The following is an 18,116-nucleotide window of genomic DNA, read 5'->3' on the forward strand; positions in this document are numbered from 1 at the left end:
GGATGTTATCATTCCTGTCCTACAAGTAATAAGGCAAACACCAAGACGGAACCTAGCACAAGAAAAGATAATGGATGGAGGAACTCATAACCTCCTATAGTGGTCAGCTCTGCTCCAGATGAAAGAGGTCCTCTTTGAAGACATCAGCACCAAATGCAGTCAAGTTGAAGGTATCATCCATCCAATTCAAGATAAGATGTTCGAGGTGTTGTGTACCATTCTTGGCAGGCGGATCGAGATTGAGACAGATGTGGACATCCAAGAGTTGGAGGAGAGAGTCAAGGTTATCTTTTGCAAAGAGGAGAACGCCATCACAGATGATCAACGAGACCTAATGTTCACTACCATGTTCTTGATTGAGAAGATCAAAGAACTTGAACCTGGATGGGAGACAGTTCTTCTCACTGCCTTTGATCAGGTCATTCATTTGGAAGAACGGATGAAGAATCTTCCTGAGATTCCCATTGCTGAGATTGAGGGAATTGTGTCCAGATTCATTGGATATGCTAAGAAAGAGCATAGGAAAGGGAACAAAATTCTAGATGAAAAGTTGTTATAGGATGATGTGGCAGCTTAATTCCTATTGGTCTATGTTTCCTCGATATTTGTACCAATTAAATATTGGCTATGCATTTAATGATGTTTATCTAAATGGGGACCTTTTTTGTAACAAACCCTAATTAGGGTTTAGGTGTCAAAATCTCAGCCATTGATCTTCTTTCGATCTGGGCCATTCATTGTATTTGAGGATGCTATATATACCCTCACTCATTTTCATTTTGATAGTAGTTGAGAGTTAATAGTTAGAGCTTAGAGAAGAAAGTTATTGTGTAGCAAGATTGAGTAGTGAAGAAAGGATTTTGAACAATTGTTGTCTATTTGGCTTTGAGATCAATAAAATATTGAAGTTATGGTGTTTTATTGCAATACTTGTGGCTATCTTCATGGTTGTTTATCTTCTTGAATCATTCTCAGTCGAAGTAGTATTTAAGTTCAAGTTTGAAGGACTAAGTGTTGTGCTTGATCTTTGGTGAGATTCACGTTCCAAACCACTAGCTTCTTACTGATTGTAAGGACGCCTTGTGTGGTCAACTGGAGATATTGAGATTGCTTAAACATTCAATCATTGTTGAAATATTGATATGTATCTTTATGATAGTATCTATATCCTTGATGATTTGAAAATCACTAATCACCTTAGAAGATCGCATCAATTCCAGTAGAGTTGTAATTTCTTGGCAATATTGAAATTGGTAGAATCTTACCAAGTCTAGCCTACATTGAGTCATTTTTAGGATTAGATTAGCATTCATCTCTTGAAACCCTTATCTTTTGATCTTTTTTTGAGAATCTGTTAGTATTAGGAAAATCCTGTTCCTGCAGTCAAACGAGAGTAACACGGACCAACTTTCTCAGAAAGTGCGTAAGACCCCTTGAAGAAACAACATTTACAATGACCATTGGTGCTTATCCACACGTAGAGATCCTACAACGAAGAACCTTGAAGTCACCCTGATTGATCCTTTTCGCGATATCTTCAGCATTCAGAGGCTTTAATCAAGAGAGGATAAGGTACCATTTGGGTATTTTATTCTATGTTTGGTTGTGTACAAGATACATGTCAACAGTGTGGCACTTGAATCATGAGACTACTCCAATGCTCTCATCTTTTTCTCTTGCTTTTGGTTGCTAATGTTGTGAAGCAAGTTTATTCTCTTCTTATGATATTTTTTAACTTTCTATATTGTTCAATATCTATTTTATTTTGCAAAATCTACAGTTTTTTATTCTTATTTATCAAATAGTCACATGAGGGTATAGCTTCTTATAGAATATGAACTAATAGATTTCAATTTGGTTATCAAATCTTAGGGAGAGGTTGGCTCGATATGTGAATTATGGGCAAAACTTGGGCCAAAGGGGTTGTTTTTCATTGTATTCCATTTTTAATCTTTCTTATAATCTAATGATTAGGGGCATAAAGGTTTTGACTTTGATTTGTATGATGGATTGATTTTGATTTTAAGATTTCAAGGTTAGATGTGGATTGGTTTTAATTGTTTAGATTGATTTTTGATATAATATTTGGATAAGGTCTAGGATCTTGCATAACTTGATAGTAGAATTGATCAAGGTCAAGGACCTTGAGTAACTTGGTGTTTTGATCAAATTCACTAACTTGATAAGGATTGATTTTTTTATTTAAGGATGGTGACTTGATGACCATTTGATTTTGGTGCACAACTATCAATCTTACATTTTTTAGATCTTTTTGGAGGTAACATCTATGCAACCTTGAGAATGTAAATTTGACCATATTTGTTAATTAATTAAAATTTAAAAATGTTATATTATGATTTCCAATTAATTAATAAATGTGTGCATTATGGAGGTTAGATAGACAGTTGAAAAGTTCAAACACCAATATTATGGGTCATACATAATTGCAAAATGGATTGATGAAGAGACCTATGAGTTGTAGCTACCACCAAATAGCAGAATTCATAATGTTTTTCATGTGTCATGTTTGATCACATTTGGGGTTGGAGAGATGGTTGTCTTTTTGGATACCTCAACAAAAAGCATGCTTATACTTATATTGTATCATATTTGATGAAGCGGCCCTCAAACCTTAGTTATAAGTAGGGAAGAAAAGCTCAAACCTTAATATTATGGGTCATAAATAATTGCAAAGTGGATTGGTGAGGTGACCTATGAGTTGGAGCTACCACCAAGAGCATAATTCATAATGTTTTTCATGTGTCATGTTTGACCATAATTGGGGCCCGGATAGGTAATTGTCTTTTTGGATACCTCAACAAAATGCATGTTGACATTGCATGATATTTGATGAAGTGGCCTTGAAACTTTAGTTATAAGCAAGGAACTAGCTAAATAAGCAATAGTGGCCCTGAAACCTTAGTTATAAGCATGGAACTTGCTATATAAGTTATAGTTAACCCTAAAACCTTAGTTATAAGTAGACAACTTGCCAAATAAGTTATAGTGGCTCTGAAACTTAGGTTATAAGCAAGGGACTTGCTAAACAAGATGTTGTAAAACATGGAAATGGGTATCCAGCCATCAAGATGCACCATGATACTGATGGTTGGATGTTACATAACTGAAGTGATGAGGGCAGTACAGTGAACAAGTTACAAATGATCCTCATCAATGAGAACTCAAAACTTTAGCATCCAGCCATAATGCCATGGTACATTACTGATGACTAAATAATTGTTTATTATGTGAGGCATCCTAGAGACTGGATAGCCATTTCCATTTGAAATTGCTACATAAAATTTTAAAAAACGCGAAATTAAGATGCTCGAAACTGGAAAATACATTTGCCCATGTCTGTTCACAAAATTTTAGCAGCAAACATAGTGAATATACAGAACAATCCCGGATCATATCTCTATATCTTACAATTTACAGACAGAGATCTCCTTCGGAGATCGATCATGACCACACATGTCGGCACTGCTTTTTCTCGACCTGAAATTCAAACGGCTCCGCCCCTTTTCGCTTCCCACTCTGAGAATCCCTCCATTGCTCTTCCTCATCTACACTAGACGGAAAAAGATTCAATGTCAACAAAGGCATCGATCGACCCAAACTGGTACCAAACAGAGAAACACCCGAAGACGAAGAATTCTCCCTTCCAAGCTCCACAAATTCCAGCGACGAATTCCTCGCATCGATTGACAAAGAAAAACATTTCCCGTCCATTGACGACGATTTCATGGATGGAGACGGCTTCAAACAATCAAAACTAGAACAACCCGGTACTATGGGAATCGAACTGCGGGCGACAGCTGTCAGCCCGACCGGCGGCGGCGAGCAGAACGCCTGACTCCACTGCCGGTAGCCCGCGAAAGGCAGAAAAAACCCACCGGGAACCGCCAGTTTGGGCGGCGCAACCGCCGGCCGCCGGCGGAATCCGATAAATAGAAACCTGGCGCCGGCGGCGCGCTCGAAGCTCACGACATCACCAGCCTGGAGGCGCTTCTCCTTAACGTAACGGCTCCATCCCTTAGTGAGCACATAGCTCTGGCTGCTGTTCCAGTATGAATACCTGAACCGCCATGTTTTCTCTGTGGAGTCCTCAAAGCTCATCAAAATGCCTTTTCCGCCCGACCCAACATCCAGAGGAAAGTATTTTTCGGCGTGCTGCTTTGGAATCACGAGGCGGTTGAGTTTTCCCACGTCGCTGGGCGTAACGGTCTTGTCGAACATGTGTTCCCTCGGGAGAATTCCCATGTTTGCCCTTCGGGCGGGACTCGAACCCGTGGTCTGGGAGTCGGAGGTCGAGGAATTTCCATTCATGGTTGTGCTGGTTTTTTGGGTCGATTGGTTGAGCTCGTCTTGGAAGGTGTGTTTTCTGAGCATGTCGACGATTTCGGCCTTGGAATGGCGGCGGAGGAATTGGGCCTCTGGGTTGTGCTCGTCCAGAGGGGTGAAATTGGTAATGGCGTCCCGACCCCGGAATTTGAAGGCGGCTGTGTCGTATGCCCTGGCGGCTTCTTCTTCGCCGTTGAATGTGCCCAGCCAGACCCGCTGGTGTTTTTCGTAGATTTGGGCTCCCCAGCGGCCGTTTGGCTGAGGGACGACGCCTTTGTAATGGGAGGAGGGAAGTTTTCCTGGTTCTGTCCTGTGGACTGCTGGTTGTGAGGGGATATTATTGGGTGTTGTTGTGTTGTTCTTGTTGAGGGAGTCTCCTGAAACTACGCTGCTTATTCCGCTCCCCATTCGGTCTAGGAGGATGGATTCAGATGGGGGGTTGGAGTGGGAGTGGGAATGGGAGGAGGAGGAGGAGGAGTCTGTCATGCAGGTGCTTCCGCCCTCTTCTGCACTGCGCTCGCTGGTGGAGACCGTTGAGCTTTCGATCTCCACTACGCTGCAACAGCTCCCCAAGGTCAGGCCCACGTCTGGACATGGGTTCATGTTTTTCTGCAGAAACACACAAACCCAAATGTCAGTCAGGTAAGAGAGAACAGAAATGCTTTCTAGAAACACAACCTGATTAAAAAAAAAAAAACCTCACATAATCTAATCTAGAAGAATCTAGAAGTAGCAGTCATGAATGGAATATATGAGTTACTCTGGTCTGTTATTTGTGAATCTTTCTATTCTGATTGTTTTCTATCATTATGATGATGGATGAGTGTGATCCGAAATTTTGATGTAAAAAAACTTCACATAATCTATAATCTAAAAGCAGGAGTCATGAATGCAATACATTTGTTAAACTGTAACAAATTCGGAAACTCGGATTTGAATGGCATGAGAGAACATAAACAGCGATGAGCACAAATTGATTTGAAAACAAACTCTTAAACAATCTAATCTGCAGTGATGAACAAAAATACATTCAAGAAACAAAATCTGATTCGGAAGAAAACCCTCACACAATCTAATCTGCAGCAATGAACAGCTCTTTCTCACACAATCTATTCTGCAGCGGTGAATGAAAACATGTTAAACAATAGAGGGCTTGAAAACAGGAAGGTAATTACAGTAACGCCATCTTAAAATTGGAGCTTTTGAAGAAAAACAAATCCAAATCTCAACAGTATAAGAAAATATACAATTTGATTTCAGAAACAGAATTTGATTTGGAATAAAACTATCACACAATCTAATCTACAGCGAGATGAATGAAAAACTCACACAATCAAATCTAAAAGTAGCGGGAATGAACAAATACATTTTATTAAACATGTTAAACAATAGAAAGCTTAAAAATGGAAAGATAATAACAGTAATGCCATCTTAAAATTAGAGCTTTTGGAGAGAAAGTACAAATTCAAACATCAATAGCATAGCATAGGAGAGAGCACAAATACATTCCAAGAAACAAAGATCTGGTTCATAAAAAATTCTCACACAATCTAATTCAAAAACAATAACGAAATATAAACGAAAATATAATAACAATAATATCATCGGCTTTTTTATTTATTTTTTATTAAAAAGATTATTAATAGTATTTATTCAATGATATATTAAAAAATGGGATTCAGAAAACTGATTAAAAAATTTTATTTATTGACATCTTGGATCACACTGCACAATCTACATAGCATTCTTAATGGAGTGTGATCTAAATTGTTTCTATAAACATATCTAAACTAGAAATATGATGCTTCTGTAATCCATATGAGTAAATCTGAGTGCTTCAAGATTAAACTGCATGAATTTTCTTTAAAGAACATCTAAACTCACAATTTAACTGAGCTGCGCATTCTATTTCCATCCAAAATTATATTTATACTTTCATCCAAAATTCTATTTATACTTAAAAACATAACAAGTAATAATAGAATATGAACTATTTTTGCAATCCTATCATCATTTTGCTATGGCTCTGATAAAACAAACCACAAAACAAATCTTAAAACTGTAAAAGCACTCTTTCAATCTAATTAACTGTGAAAACCTCATATACAACAACACAGTCCACAATTCACAACAATGGCATCCACACCCACCTGGCTCATACTGACTATAACCAACAATCTAACAAATCATCATAGAAAAACACCTGTTCATCTTCACCAAAACAAACTCTCCCACAGACCACCATCACCAAAAACAAACCAACAACACAAACAACCCTTTACACACCTTGAACAGGAACCCTGATTTGGTCGGATCCATAACTTCTCCAGGCACAATCACCTCTCTTGTTTCCAGCGGACAAGGACGTATACTCATAAGGCTGCACACGAACTATGAGTGTGTATATTCAGGGAATATATACAAACACTCGGATAGTGCAATGATTTGAAGAAGAGACCAAAGGTTCCTTGAATACATCGCCAGCTATAAGGAAATACACCGTGACAGAAGGCTATATATAAGAAATTTCAAGAAATATCTACTTGTTGGTATTCATAACACACAGTTAGAGGTCAAACAGTTGCAGCAGCAGCCAGCAAGAAGGGACCCACAAACAATAATCCATGGTCGATGGGGCAAACGCTAAACTGGCCCAACTAAGTAGTAGCTCAATGTACGGGACGGTATGAATTCATTGCTAAATTGGACACTTGTTACACTAGAATATCTCTATGTATATAGACTGGCTAAGCAATAGAATACAATACAGCATTCAGCATGCTTTCATGGTGGGCCCAACTGGGTCAAGTTGCAGGATATGTGCGCCCTGCAACAAACAATGACCTGAAAACCATTGACAAGTTTACAGATCCCGCGGCACTGCCCTGTTTCTCAACACGGATCATTACTATTTGACTCTTCCTTGCTGACCTCACAATTTCTAAAGTTGTTATCTGAATTTGTGAAGTGAAGTGGATAATATTTTTTTCTCTCCCCACCGACTCTGTTGTTTATTCTGGAATATACATGTGTTTGTTTCACTCAAATTCTTCACAAAGTACAAACTCATGGAAGTTTATATGTTAATGTTTATTAAAATACATATGGGATGGGTTCCTCTCTTGTAAGTTCTGAGATTGATTTTTTTTTCTAAATTTATCTAATGGATGGTAACTTTAGATTCCGGTTTTTCATTCTGAAAGGTTTATGGATTAGAGAGAAGATTTCCATAGTGCATGGTAAATTCATATGTGCTTCTAGATTGAGTTGATGCAAATTAGTTCTACACAACTGAATCCAAAAGCACATATGAGGTTTAGGGATCCCTGTCTTGTCTAGGGGAAGCGTACCAATAGCCGTTATAGCTAACTTTGTGCACCCACAAATTCTAAACTGTATATTAGATTTTGATGATTCTTTTTTGGTTGTCTCTGCATACAACTTAACTACTTATAGCTATTGTTTTGGCTTATGGGTAGTAACGATGCATGCTATGGGATCTGTTACGCGTGCAAGGGTCGAAAAGTACACTTTTCAAAGTGTTCCCTGATACCTGTTTAAAGATGCCCCAATAACTGTGCACTTAAAATTGCCAATACTTATGCACAAATGCCCTAGTAGTTGTGTGCTATGGGTACCAATAAAAGTGCACAAACGGGCCAATTATGATCCCAAAAAAAAAAAAAACGAGCGGCTATTGGTACATGTGTAATCTATTAATGAATTTATAGTTATTTGTTTTTAGATTTTTTTAAAGCTAGTAATTGGGGGGTTGGGTGTGCAAGGAGTGAACGATTATTGGAACATGTGTTGTTCCCCTAGAGCTAAGTTCTAGATCAATGGGTTGTCTCTAATGTTTCCCCAAGAAAAAAGACATACACACAACACTGTAAGAAAGTATGACACTCAAGTGGATATGGATGGATAGAAACACTGGAATAGAGTTCATGGAATTGATATGTAACAAGTCTCCTCTTTTTATTGACTTGATGAACAATTAGGTAATTAATTGTTGTTGGTATTTAATTTAAAAAGTCTTAATGTTAAAGTGGATAAGGTAGAAATGTAGAAAAAAAATGAATAAGAATTAGAATAATGATTGTTAATCGATAAATTAAAATATCTTAGTCAATGTAGACATCTAACATGTATTATTGGCATCATTACATTAGATTTATCTTCTACATCCATTTGTAATATTAATTAAACAAATTATATCTGTTTAGTTGATCTTTTTTTATTATTGCAATATTATTTAAATAAATTACATTTATTTATTTAATTAAACCAATCATTTCCTTAATATTCTTTCATAAATTAAATAAATACATCATATTTATTTAATTAATCGAAAATTATCCTCAACATAAACTCAACCTTGAAGAAGGCTCCAAAAAGGTATATTATTTCAATCCTCATCTTCCATCAAAAGTAAGAAAAATCCCCACCCTCCATTTTTTTTTCAATTTTTTTCCTAATCACGTGCATGAATCACAATTTCCAACGTTTAGACATCTCATTCTCCCTTACAATATTGTCAAGTAGAAACCTAACATGTATTTGTCATCACATTTGATTTATCTTGGATGTTTCTTTGTAATATTAAGTAAATAAATTAATCAATTAGATTACTCTAATATTTTGATGTACAATTAGGTAATTAATTGTTGTATTTAATCTTAGGTAGTTAATTTTTAAAAAGGAAAAATTAATATTAATGTGGATATAGGTAGAAAAGTAAAAAAATAAATACATAAGAATTATAATAATTATTGGTAATCTATTCAAAAGTATCTTAGTCAATGTAGACATATAACATTAATTTTTGTCCTCGTCATTTCAAATTTATTTTGTACATTATTTTGTAATATTAATTAAGTAAATTATTTTTGTTTATTTAATTAATTAATTATTTTTCTTATAATATCTAAACAAATTGATTATTTAATTGAAAAGACTAAAGATTTTTGCTAGATATTAACTAAATGAATTACACTCATTTATTTAATCAATTAACTTAACAAAGTGAATAGAAACATTGAAATTAAGTTCATGAAATTTATATGTAATGAGTCTCCTCTTTTCATAGATTTGATGTACAACTAGGTAATTATGTCGAGAGGCATCTACAATGACATACAAATATCCATAAACAAAAAATTGATTTTGAGTAAATTTGACGTGTAGATGACAAGTAAATGCATGCATGTTTCAGTTTCTCTATAAGTATTATTTTATTACTTTGAATAAAATATAATCATTGCCACTTGTCTCTAAGTATATGAAATTGTTATATCTTTAATGAGAGTGAAAGAATGCAACATTATTCAGCTCCATGTCCTTCTTGACAACTAATAAACATGCAAGACAATTACATGATATCTCTCGGCATTATTTTACGTATATTTTTTTTAGAATATAGGTATACTAGTTAATTGTGATTGGTATTTAATCTTCCATGTCTAGAACAATTTTTTATCGATAGTTCATTACAAAAATATTTTATATTAAAGTGGATATAGATAGAAATTTTATATAGGTAGCTAATTACTAAAAAAAATATTTAATGTGGAAAATAAATATATGAAATTAGAATAATGATTGTTAATTGACAAAATAAATTATCTTAGTCAATGTAGACATCTAATATATATTTTTTCTCGCAATTGGACTCCAGTGTTCAGCTACGGCTAAACTGGCTCCAAAAAGTCACAATTTCTACATAACATGAAGGTTAGCCGAAAATTACAGATCTTGGTCGTGCTCGATAGAATTAGTTGCGTCTTTCGTTTTTAAGAAAAGTGTATAACACAAAGGTTAGTGAGTCATTTTGGAGCCAGATTAGCTGCATTCCCAGTGTTCTTAGAGTCTAATTGTGGATTCTAGTTGTGTTGGGTGTTTTGTGCCTAAATGTTCCAGTTGTGGGTGTTGTGGGTTGAGTAGTGGTGTTAAGTCCACCCGAACTCCACTTTGTCTCGTAAGAGCCATCCGATGACCCGATGTCACTCAACTTGACCCATTTTCACATGGTTTCATCAATTTCTCCTAATTCTAAGAACATATGTAGATTTCAACTTCACCAAGGGGTTTAGGGTGTTCGAGGCTTTGTATAGTCCAACCAAGAAGCTCTCTAGTTTTGGATGAACGCACATTTCAAGAACGTTAGTGTGAGTTCACTTGTCCAAGAGGATGCCAATGTATCCTAGGGATGCATGCACAAGTCAAGGACAACTATGCACCATGCTAGTATCCTTAATTCATGCTAGTGTCCTTTCAGGACACTTGTGCAAACTCACTCTAGTGTCTTCAAATGTGTAAGTCTCTTGCCTGTTTAACCCCATTTTTTATGCATTGTAAAGGTAGTGATGACAAGTAACCCTTAGGGGGGTATTGAATAGGTTTTGATTGAGTTTGGATGATGATGGGGGTGTCTATTTTCAATCAGGGTTTCACCAAAGCCTATTTGTGACACCTAGGACTTAGCAGTTTGTCCTATTTGACTAATCAAGCTTGGAAACTTTGGGGATGGTCATGTGTGATCCTAAACACCTCTCAGACCATGTCTTGGGCTTTGGAAGACCTTTCCCCTTGTTGTCTTGAAGTTTTTATCATTTAGTCTTCTACTTGTGCGTAGTTAGTTTGCGACAGTATGGCATAATCTTGAGGTTTGAGCATTGTTAACATATATGTTATGTATGTTCACACAATTAATTTTAAAAAATATTTCCATATATTCTTTTTTTGACTTTCTCATATCCTCTGGGGTTCCTTGGTAGGGTATTACATCTAGTATAATAGCCCATGTTCAAACGCTAGGAGCTATGATGTATATGTGCTCATTATGTTTGGCGCGAGTGATGTGTGTTTGCTAACTTTAATATGAATGTAAATTGATGCAAACAATGTAATTATTTTTTAATCGTATATTGAGAACACTCCAAGTGGAGATTGATGTAAAGAAACATATTGATATGATTAGAGTGGACTTTAGTGGACCGGTGTTGAAACTAGCCACCAAACATGACTATGTATGCTCCCCATTAATGAGCTATATTAAGAGGTTATCATAGGAACACTTCCATTGGAGATTTAAAATTTGCATAGTTGTGTGCCTTATAGTTGAATATTGATTTAGTCATCTCCTATTGTGATCATCAAATAGTGATCAAGATAGTGGGATTGAGCCCTTTAGAGCCAATCCGTGCTTAACTGAAAGCCACCTAGAGAGTATGCTTGGAGTATAATTATGGATTTTAGTTTTTTTGGTTGTTTTGTGATTGAATATGCTATTTGTTGGTGTTGTGGGTTGAGTAGTAGCGAAATGAGTCCACCCAGACTCTGACCTGTCTTGTAGGAGCCATTCGGTGACCCGATATCACTCAACTTAACCCATTTTTACACCATTTCAACAATTTATCCCAATTTTGAGAATGTGTGCATATTTTGACTTCACCAAGAGGTTTAGGGTTTTTGGGGCATCATACAATCCAACCAAGAAGCTCTCTAGTTTTGGATGAACACATGTCTTAGGGACATCAACGCAAGTTCACCAATCCAAAGGATACCAGTGCATCTCAGGGATCATGCATGCACGAGTCAAGGACACTTGTGCACCATGCTACTGTCCTCAATTTGTGTTAGTTTCCTTTCAAGACACTTATGCAGACTCACTCCAGTGTCCACAAATGCATAAGTGTCTTGCCTGTTTGACCCCTTTTTTATGTGTTGCAAAGGTAGCGATGTCACAGAACCCTCAGAGGGTCTTGAATAGGTTTTGAATGAGTTTTGGATGATGTTAAGGGTGTCAATTTGTATTTAGGGTTCCATCAGAGCCCATTTGTGACACCTAGGACTTAGCAATTTGTCATGTTTGACGAATCAAACTTGGCAACTTTGGGGATGGTCATGTATGATTGCAAACACCTCTTAGGCCATGTATTAGAGTTTTGAAGACCTTTCCCCTTGTTTTCTTGAATTTTTGAGTGTTTATTCTTTCGCTTGTGCATAGTCAATTTGTGATAGTTTGATCTAATCTTGAGGTTTGAGCATTGTTCATGCATATGTTATATATGTTCACACTTCATTACTTAAAAAAAGTTTCATGTATTCCTTGTTTGATTTTCTCATATCCTCTAGGGTTCCTTAGTGGGGTGTTTCATTGAGGGTATTAGATGTTGATGCATCCCTCTCTCTCTCTCCCTATCCCTATCCCTCTCCCTCTTCTCTTTCTCTTACCTATCTCACCCTCTCTAGGTCTATCCCTCTCTCCTCCATCTCTCCTTCTCTCCCTACCCCTCCCTCCTTACTCCCATCTCTCTTATTCTATCTTTGTCTCTTATTCTCTCTCTCTATTCTCTAGGTATCTCCCTCCCACACACACTCTCTCCCCCCTCTTTATAGGTCTCTCCCTCCCTCCCTCTCTACCTTGATCTACCTTTCTACCTCTCCATATCTATCTCATTACCCACCCCTCTCTCTCTTTCCCCCTCTCTCTATCTCACCTCTCTCCCCCCTCTAGGTCTCTCACCTCTATACCTCCCTTCCTCTATACATTGATATTCCCCTTTCTTCCTCCCTCTCTTCTCACTCTCACCTCTCTAATTCTCTCCATATGTATATTTTTTCTTCTTTCCCCCCTTCTTGAGCTCCCACCCTGGCTAGGGTTGAGGGTGTAGGTTTTAATTTTGAGGGTATTAGATAAATTATTATGGGTATAAGGTATAGGGTTTATGGTTGAGGGTACACAAATATGGGTTTGATGATATAGGGTTTAGGGTTCACAAAATTGGTATAGGTTATAGGGTTTAGGGTTGAGGGTATAGGATTTAGGGTTTAAGGTATAAGGTGTATGATTCATGGTTGAGGGTATTGATACAAGGTTTATGGTTTAGAGTATTGGATTTGTGGTTGGGGGTGTAAGGTATATGGTATACAATTGAGTACTTAACATACACGTTTATAGGGCATAAGGTATTGGTATAGAGTTTATGGTTTAGATTTTAGGGTTGAGGGTATAGGGTATAGTTTTAGGTTTTAGGGTTAAGGGAATTGGTTATAGAGTGGAGCATATTAGTATAAGGTTTTTTATTTTTGGGTTGAGGGTGTAGGGAGTAGGGTTTAGGGTTGAGGGTGGTTGTTATAGGGTTGAGTGTATTGGTTATAGGTCAAGGGTTAGGGTTTATGTTTGAGGGTATAAGATATACTTTCAAGGGTTGAGGGGATAACATACAAAGTTTACATTATAGGTTTGCGAGTATAGGATTTAGGGTTTTGGCTTTATGGTTGAGGGTGTAAGGTGTAGGGTTGAGGGTTGAGGGTTTATCATAGAGGGTGATAGGTTCAAGAGTATTGGTATAGGGTTTAAGTTTTAGGGTTGATTTTATAGGGTTTAGCATTTAGGGTATAAGGTTTAGGGTATACGATATATGGTATAGGGTTTAGGGTGTTGGGTATCAGTTATAGATTGAGGTTTTAGGGTTGAGGGTATCATTTATAGATTGAGGGTATAAGGTTTATGTTTGACAATATAAGGTATAAGTCTTAGTGTTGATAGGATAGTGTATAGGGTTTAGGGTACATGTTTAAGGGGTATAGTTTCTATGCTTTAGGGTATTGGCTTTATGGTTTAGTGTATAAGAAATAAGCTATATAGTTGATGGTTTCACATGTATGGTTCCAAGGTTGAGGCTATTGGTACAAGGTCTAGGGTATAAATCTTAGGTTTTAGGGTGTACCGTTTAGGTATGACAGAAGGGTCAAGGGTATTAGTATATGGTTTAAGATTTAGTGATGAGGGTATAGGGTATAAGGTTTAGGGTTTAGGATATTGGATTTATGGTTGAAGGTATAAGGTATAAGGCATAGGGTTGAGGTTTTAGTATATATGGTTATAGGGATAAGAGTGTTTGTATAGGGTTTAGGGTGTAGGGTTGAGGGTATTTGTTTTAGGATTTAGGGTTGAGGGTATTGCTATAGGGTTGATGGTATTGAAAGGAAGCTAAGATGTGGAAATAATTCCTAACACTAATTTAGTGGGGGAGATAATACAAATTTTCTTACAAATCTTAAACTATTATAGAATAAGAAACACATACATAAGGAGACATACAACATGCAAATATACTAACAATAAACACAAGTTATATCACGGGGAAAACCCTTTCAAGAAAAAAAACCCCATGCTCCAATAGTCATCCAATATATTATTTTAAAATATACAACAAAAACCAATATACTTACAAAGAAATACTCATAGGATTATCACCAACTAGATGTCTAGAGGTATCTCAATAGTTATAAGACTCATAGGAGATACAAGACATGGAATTGTCAAACTATATTACAAAACCATGAGCTAAAACTACCCAAAAAGTGGCACCCAACTTAACTATAATCCAAGATTCCATACGATGTGTTAAAACACACACCAACATGTGTAACCTCCTTTTACAACTCATTTATGTGTCATGTTTTTATATTTCTTATTTCAACAAACCTAGCTTTCAAAGGCCATAACTTTTGAATTGGGTGTTCGATTGACAAACTGTTTGAAAGGTCAGAAATCTTGTGAAGCATTTTATCAAGCTATAACCCACTTTTCCAAGTACAAATCCACTTTCAATCTATTTTGGAGCCTCTAAGGCCTTTAAGATTGACTTTGAAACTTTCATTCACAACTTTCCAAAATGGAAACTTTAAGATCTTAAAATCTTGACATGATCTTGCAACAAAAATTTATTGGTATGCTTATTTAGCCAATCCGTAACTTAAATATAAAATTATTATAAATTTGTAACCAATAAATAATCTTATTATAAATAGTAACCTTTTGTAAATGCATGATTGAGATACCATTTTCCTAACATTTTCCCACTTGTCAAACACCTTGCAAGAGCAAGGGGACTATATACACCATAATTTAATTGGTAGGGGCAATGAGGCCCATAGACTTTCAACAAGATCTAAACTTATCTATGCTCACTAGTTTTGTCAATGCATTTGCAACATTCATCATAGTGTCAACCTTCTCCAATTCTACCCTCTCATCCTCTACCATATCTTGAAAAAATAAAATCAAACATTAATGTGTTTTGTTCTAGCATGGAAAGTTGGATTCTTTGCTAAGAAAATGGCACTCTGACTATCACAATAGATAGGTATCAATTCTAGATCGAACCCAATATCTAAACACAACCATCTAAGATAAATGTCTTCCTTACAAACATGAGTAGATGTGATATACTCTACCTATGTTGTGGACAAAGTGACTACAAATTGCCACTTATTCATCTAGCTAATATTACCACCATACATAGTGAATGGAGTGCTAAGGTACTACCTCTCCACCAAGAAAAAGTGCAAGATCAATAATAAGAGCTATGCGAGCTCGATCATATTGGTCTTGAACAAATTCTTTAAAATCTTTACAATTTCCAAGAGAATGAGAATAACTACGATGAAAAAGACAATGTTTATCACCTTCTTTGTTCTTATAATTATAGGTAAGTCTTATGAAGGGAAAAACAACATTCTTATCCTACTTCAATCTCCAAAATATTCTTGTGGCTATTTTTTCTTGACTGTCAATAGGAGTAGGTCTTGTCTCTTGAGATATGGGACAAGGTATGCTAGAAGAAGAAGAATTATCTTCTATGATTTTGATAATTCCATCATCAATGAGTCCTTGTATTCCCTTTTGAAAATATAGACGATCATTTGGATGATGATCATTAGTTTGATGATATGAGAAAAAAGGATTATTTGAGGAAGAAGAACCTTTAGATGGACAATAGAGCTTATGTCTCCCAAAACACTCCTTAAGCTTATGGGAGATAATCCATAGGTGAATGATAAGATTGTCCTATATCTTTTGTACTAGCTTGTAAAGGAGGGTTTATAGGGACTTTGATTCCTTATTCATATTTTCCAAGTTATTGTCCACTATAACCTTGTTTTGAGATTATATTATCACTACTCCTATAAGTTCATGTTTCAATTGTGAATAAGAAGGACCATTATCATGAATATATTTAAAATTTGTAGTTTAAGGACATATAGAAGGGTCAAAGAGAGAATTATATGAAGAAGGAAACTCCTTTGTAGGGGGATTCTCCTTTCTATCACCATTATTCATATCCTCTTTGGTTGGTTGATAAGGAGGGTCCTTACAATCTAAGGCTTCATCTTTGCTTAATATTGTTGGCATTATTGTCATTGATGTCAACAAGTGCTACAGGGATGCCAAGAGGATGCAGAGAAACAAGTGTGAGAAGATTGTTGGCATTATTGTCATTGATGTCAACACGTGTTGTAGGGATGCCAAGAGGATGCAGAGAAACAAGTGTTGTGCAAGTGATATTGCATGTTTTGCAGGTTGTAGAAGTGATCATATCGAGATGGAAATGTCGAATACCAAAACAAAACTACACATCAGAATAGATGAACATAGGCAAAATAGCAATTCTGTGTGATATCGATAGACAAATTGATATGATATCACTATATTGGTATAGCTCGGCCGAAACAGAAAATTGGGGTACCTATCGGAATAATCGACAAAGGTGGAATGACAAATTCTTACAATGATGATAGTGTAAGCTACTCTGATAGAGGAAGAATGAAGTGAAGACCCCTTGGCATGATCATCGACATAACTCATAGCGACAAAACAAAGGATTCACAAGGCCATATCTGTGGAAGCTTGCTTAATTAGAATAACATATGCCGATATGGAGAAGGTCTTTTGAGTTGTGATTTCAGAGTAGCTATGATGATGCTGGTTTATGTTGGAACATCGGAATATGGGTTAGTGTCCAGATGTTAATCCAACAGTTTTGGCTATTCCGATGGAAATGCATTTCGGGATACCTATGTCATTAAAGGGAGGTTGACAACAAGTCATCAGAATGAATTTTTCTGTCGATCTAGCATGTTTTTCCTATGTTGGTAGTTGTGGTAATTCTGATATGTGGTCGTTTTAGCTTGAAGTCTTTCACTTCAGGGTAACTTATGTCGAAGGTTTGTCAACATGGAAATTGTGTTTCGGGATAGCTTATGATGATAAGGGAAATCAAATGCAAGGTTCTCATCAGAGTAACTCATGCTGACGAAGGCATCACATGGTCATCGAGATAAGTTGTGAAGGAAGAGTAGATGTGAGATGTCAACCCGATAGTTAAAGCTATACTGATAGAGCCTTGAGGAATTGTATCAGAATGAGTCAACCCGATATGTGCAACATGTTTGTATAACTTGAAGGTTAGTCACAACATGGAGTTCAACTGATCAGAGAAACCCAATAGTCCACGTGGATGATTGACCTAGTTTGTTCAAGTGACCTGGATGCAAATTGAGGAGAATTTGAGGATATATTGCATGCTGACAAACACAGGGATGATTTGGTGCGTGAAACGACCACAATGACGATTATGATCAAGTCCTCCTAGTTGAATCTTGCAGATCAACGACTTAGATTCAAAGTTGATCATGAACATAGGTTGGCGCATCTAGAAACTTGAACTGTTTACTGGCTAAATACAAACTGACTAAGTGAACAATCTACAAGTTGCATTGGAAATTGTACAGATCATGGGGCATGACAATGAGGAAGAACAACGGTTGTCCTAGGTGTGATGAGTTATGATCCAACCAATTGTTTGAAGGTGATGTGTGTTTTATGAACTCAATGATGGACATAGTGTAATGTTGCTGAAATAGATGCAGAGGAGTTAAACTTGAGAAAAGAAGCAGAGCCAAATCAAAGAATTAATTGC

The 18,116-nt window shown here is 36.4% G+C and overlaps 1 protein-coding gene across 2 annotated transcripts; it reads right to left on the bottom strand.

Moving 5' to 3' along the window:
• Positions 1–3,226: 3,226 nt before the first annotated feature.
• Positions 3,227–6,862, bottom strand: LOC131042469 (AP2/ERF and B3 domain-containing transcription factor ARF14). Of its 2 annotated transcripts, none has more exons than XM_057975763.2 (2): positions 6,631–6,862; positions 3,227–4,953 (listed from the first exon to the last, which is right to left on the bottom strand). In XM_057975763.2, exons 1-2 carry the CDS (start codon positions 6,718–6,720, stop codon positions 3,463–3,465), a joined length of 1,581 nt encoding a protein of 526 aa, XP_057831746.1. In that variant the 5' UTR covers positions 6,721–6,862; the 3' UTR covers positions 3,227–3,462. The 2 variants fall into 2 exon arrangements, with proteins under 2 accessions (XP_057831746.1, XP_057831748.1); XM_057975765.1 differs by lacking the exon at positions 6,631–6,862 and adding an exon at positions 6,495–6,622.
• Positions 6,863–18,116: the final 11,254 nt, after the last annotated feature.

Source organism: Cryptomeria japonica, chromosome 1 (genome assembly GCF_030272615.1).
Source record: "Cryptomeria japonica chromosome 1, Sugi_1.0, whole genome shotgun sequence".
Lineage (NCBI taxonomy): Eukaryota > Viridiplantae > Streptophyta > Pinopsida > Cupressales > Cupressaceae > Cryptomeria > Cryptomeria japonica.

Bases quoted from the DNA above. Each gene is read 5' to 3' on its own strand.
- LOC131042469 (XM_057975763.2), bottom strand. From the start codon at position 6,720: ATGAGTATACGTCCTTGTCCGCTGGAAACAAGAGAGGTGATTGTGCCT. The intron at 4,954-6,630 runs GTGTGTAAAGGG...GTGTTTCTGCAG, and splicing joins AATCAGGGTTCCTGTTCAAG to AAAAACATGAACCCATGTCC.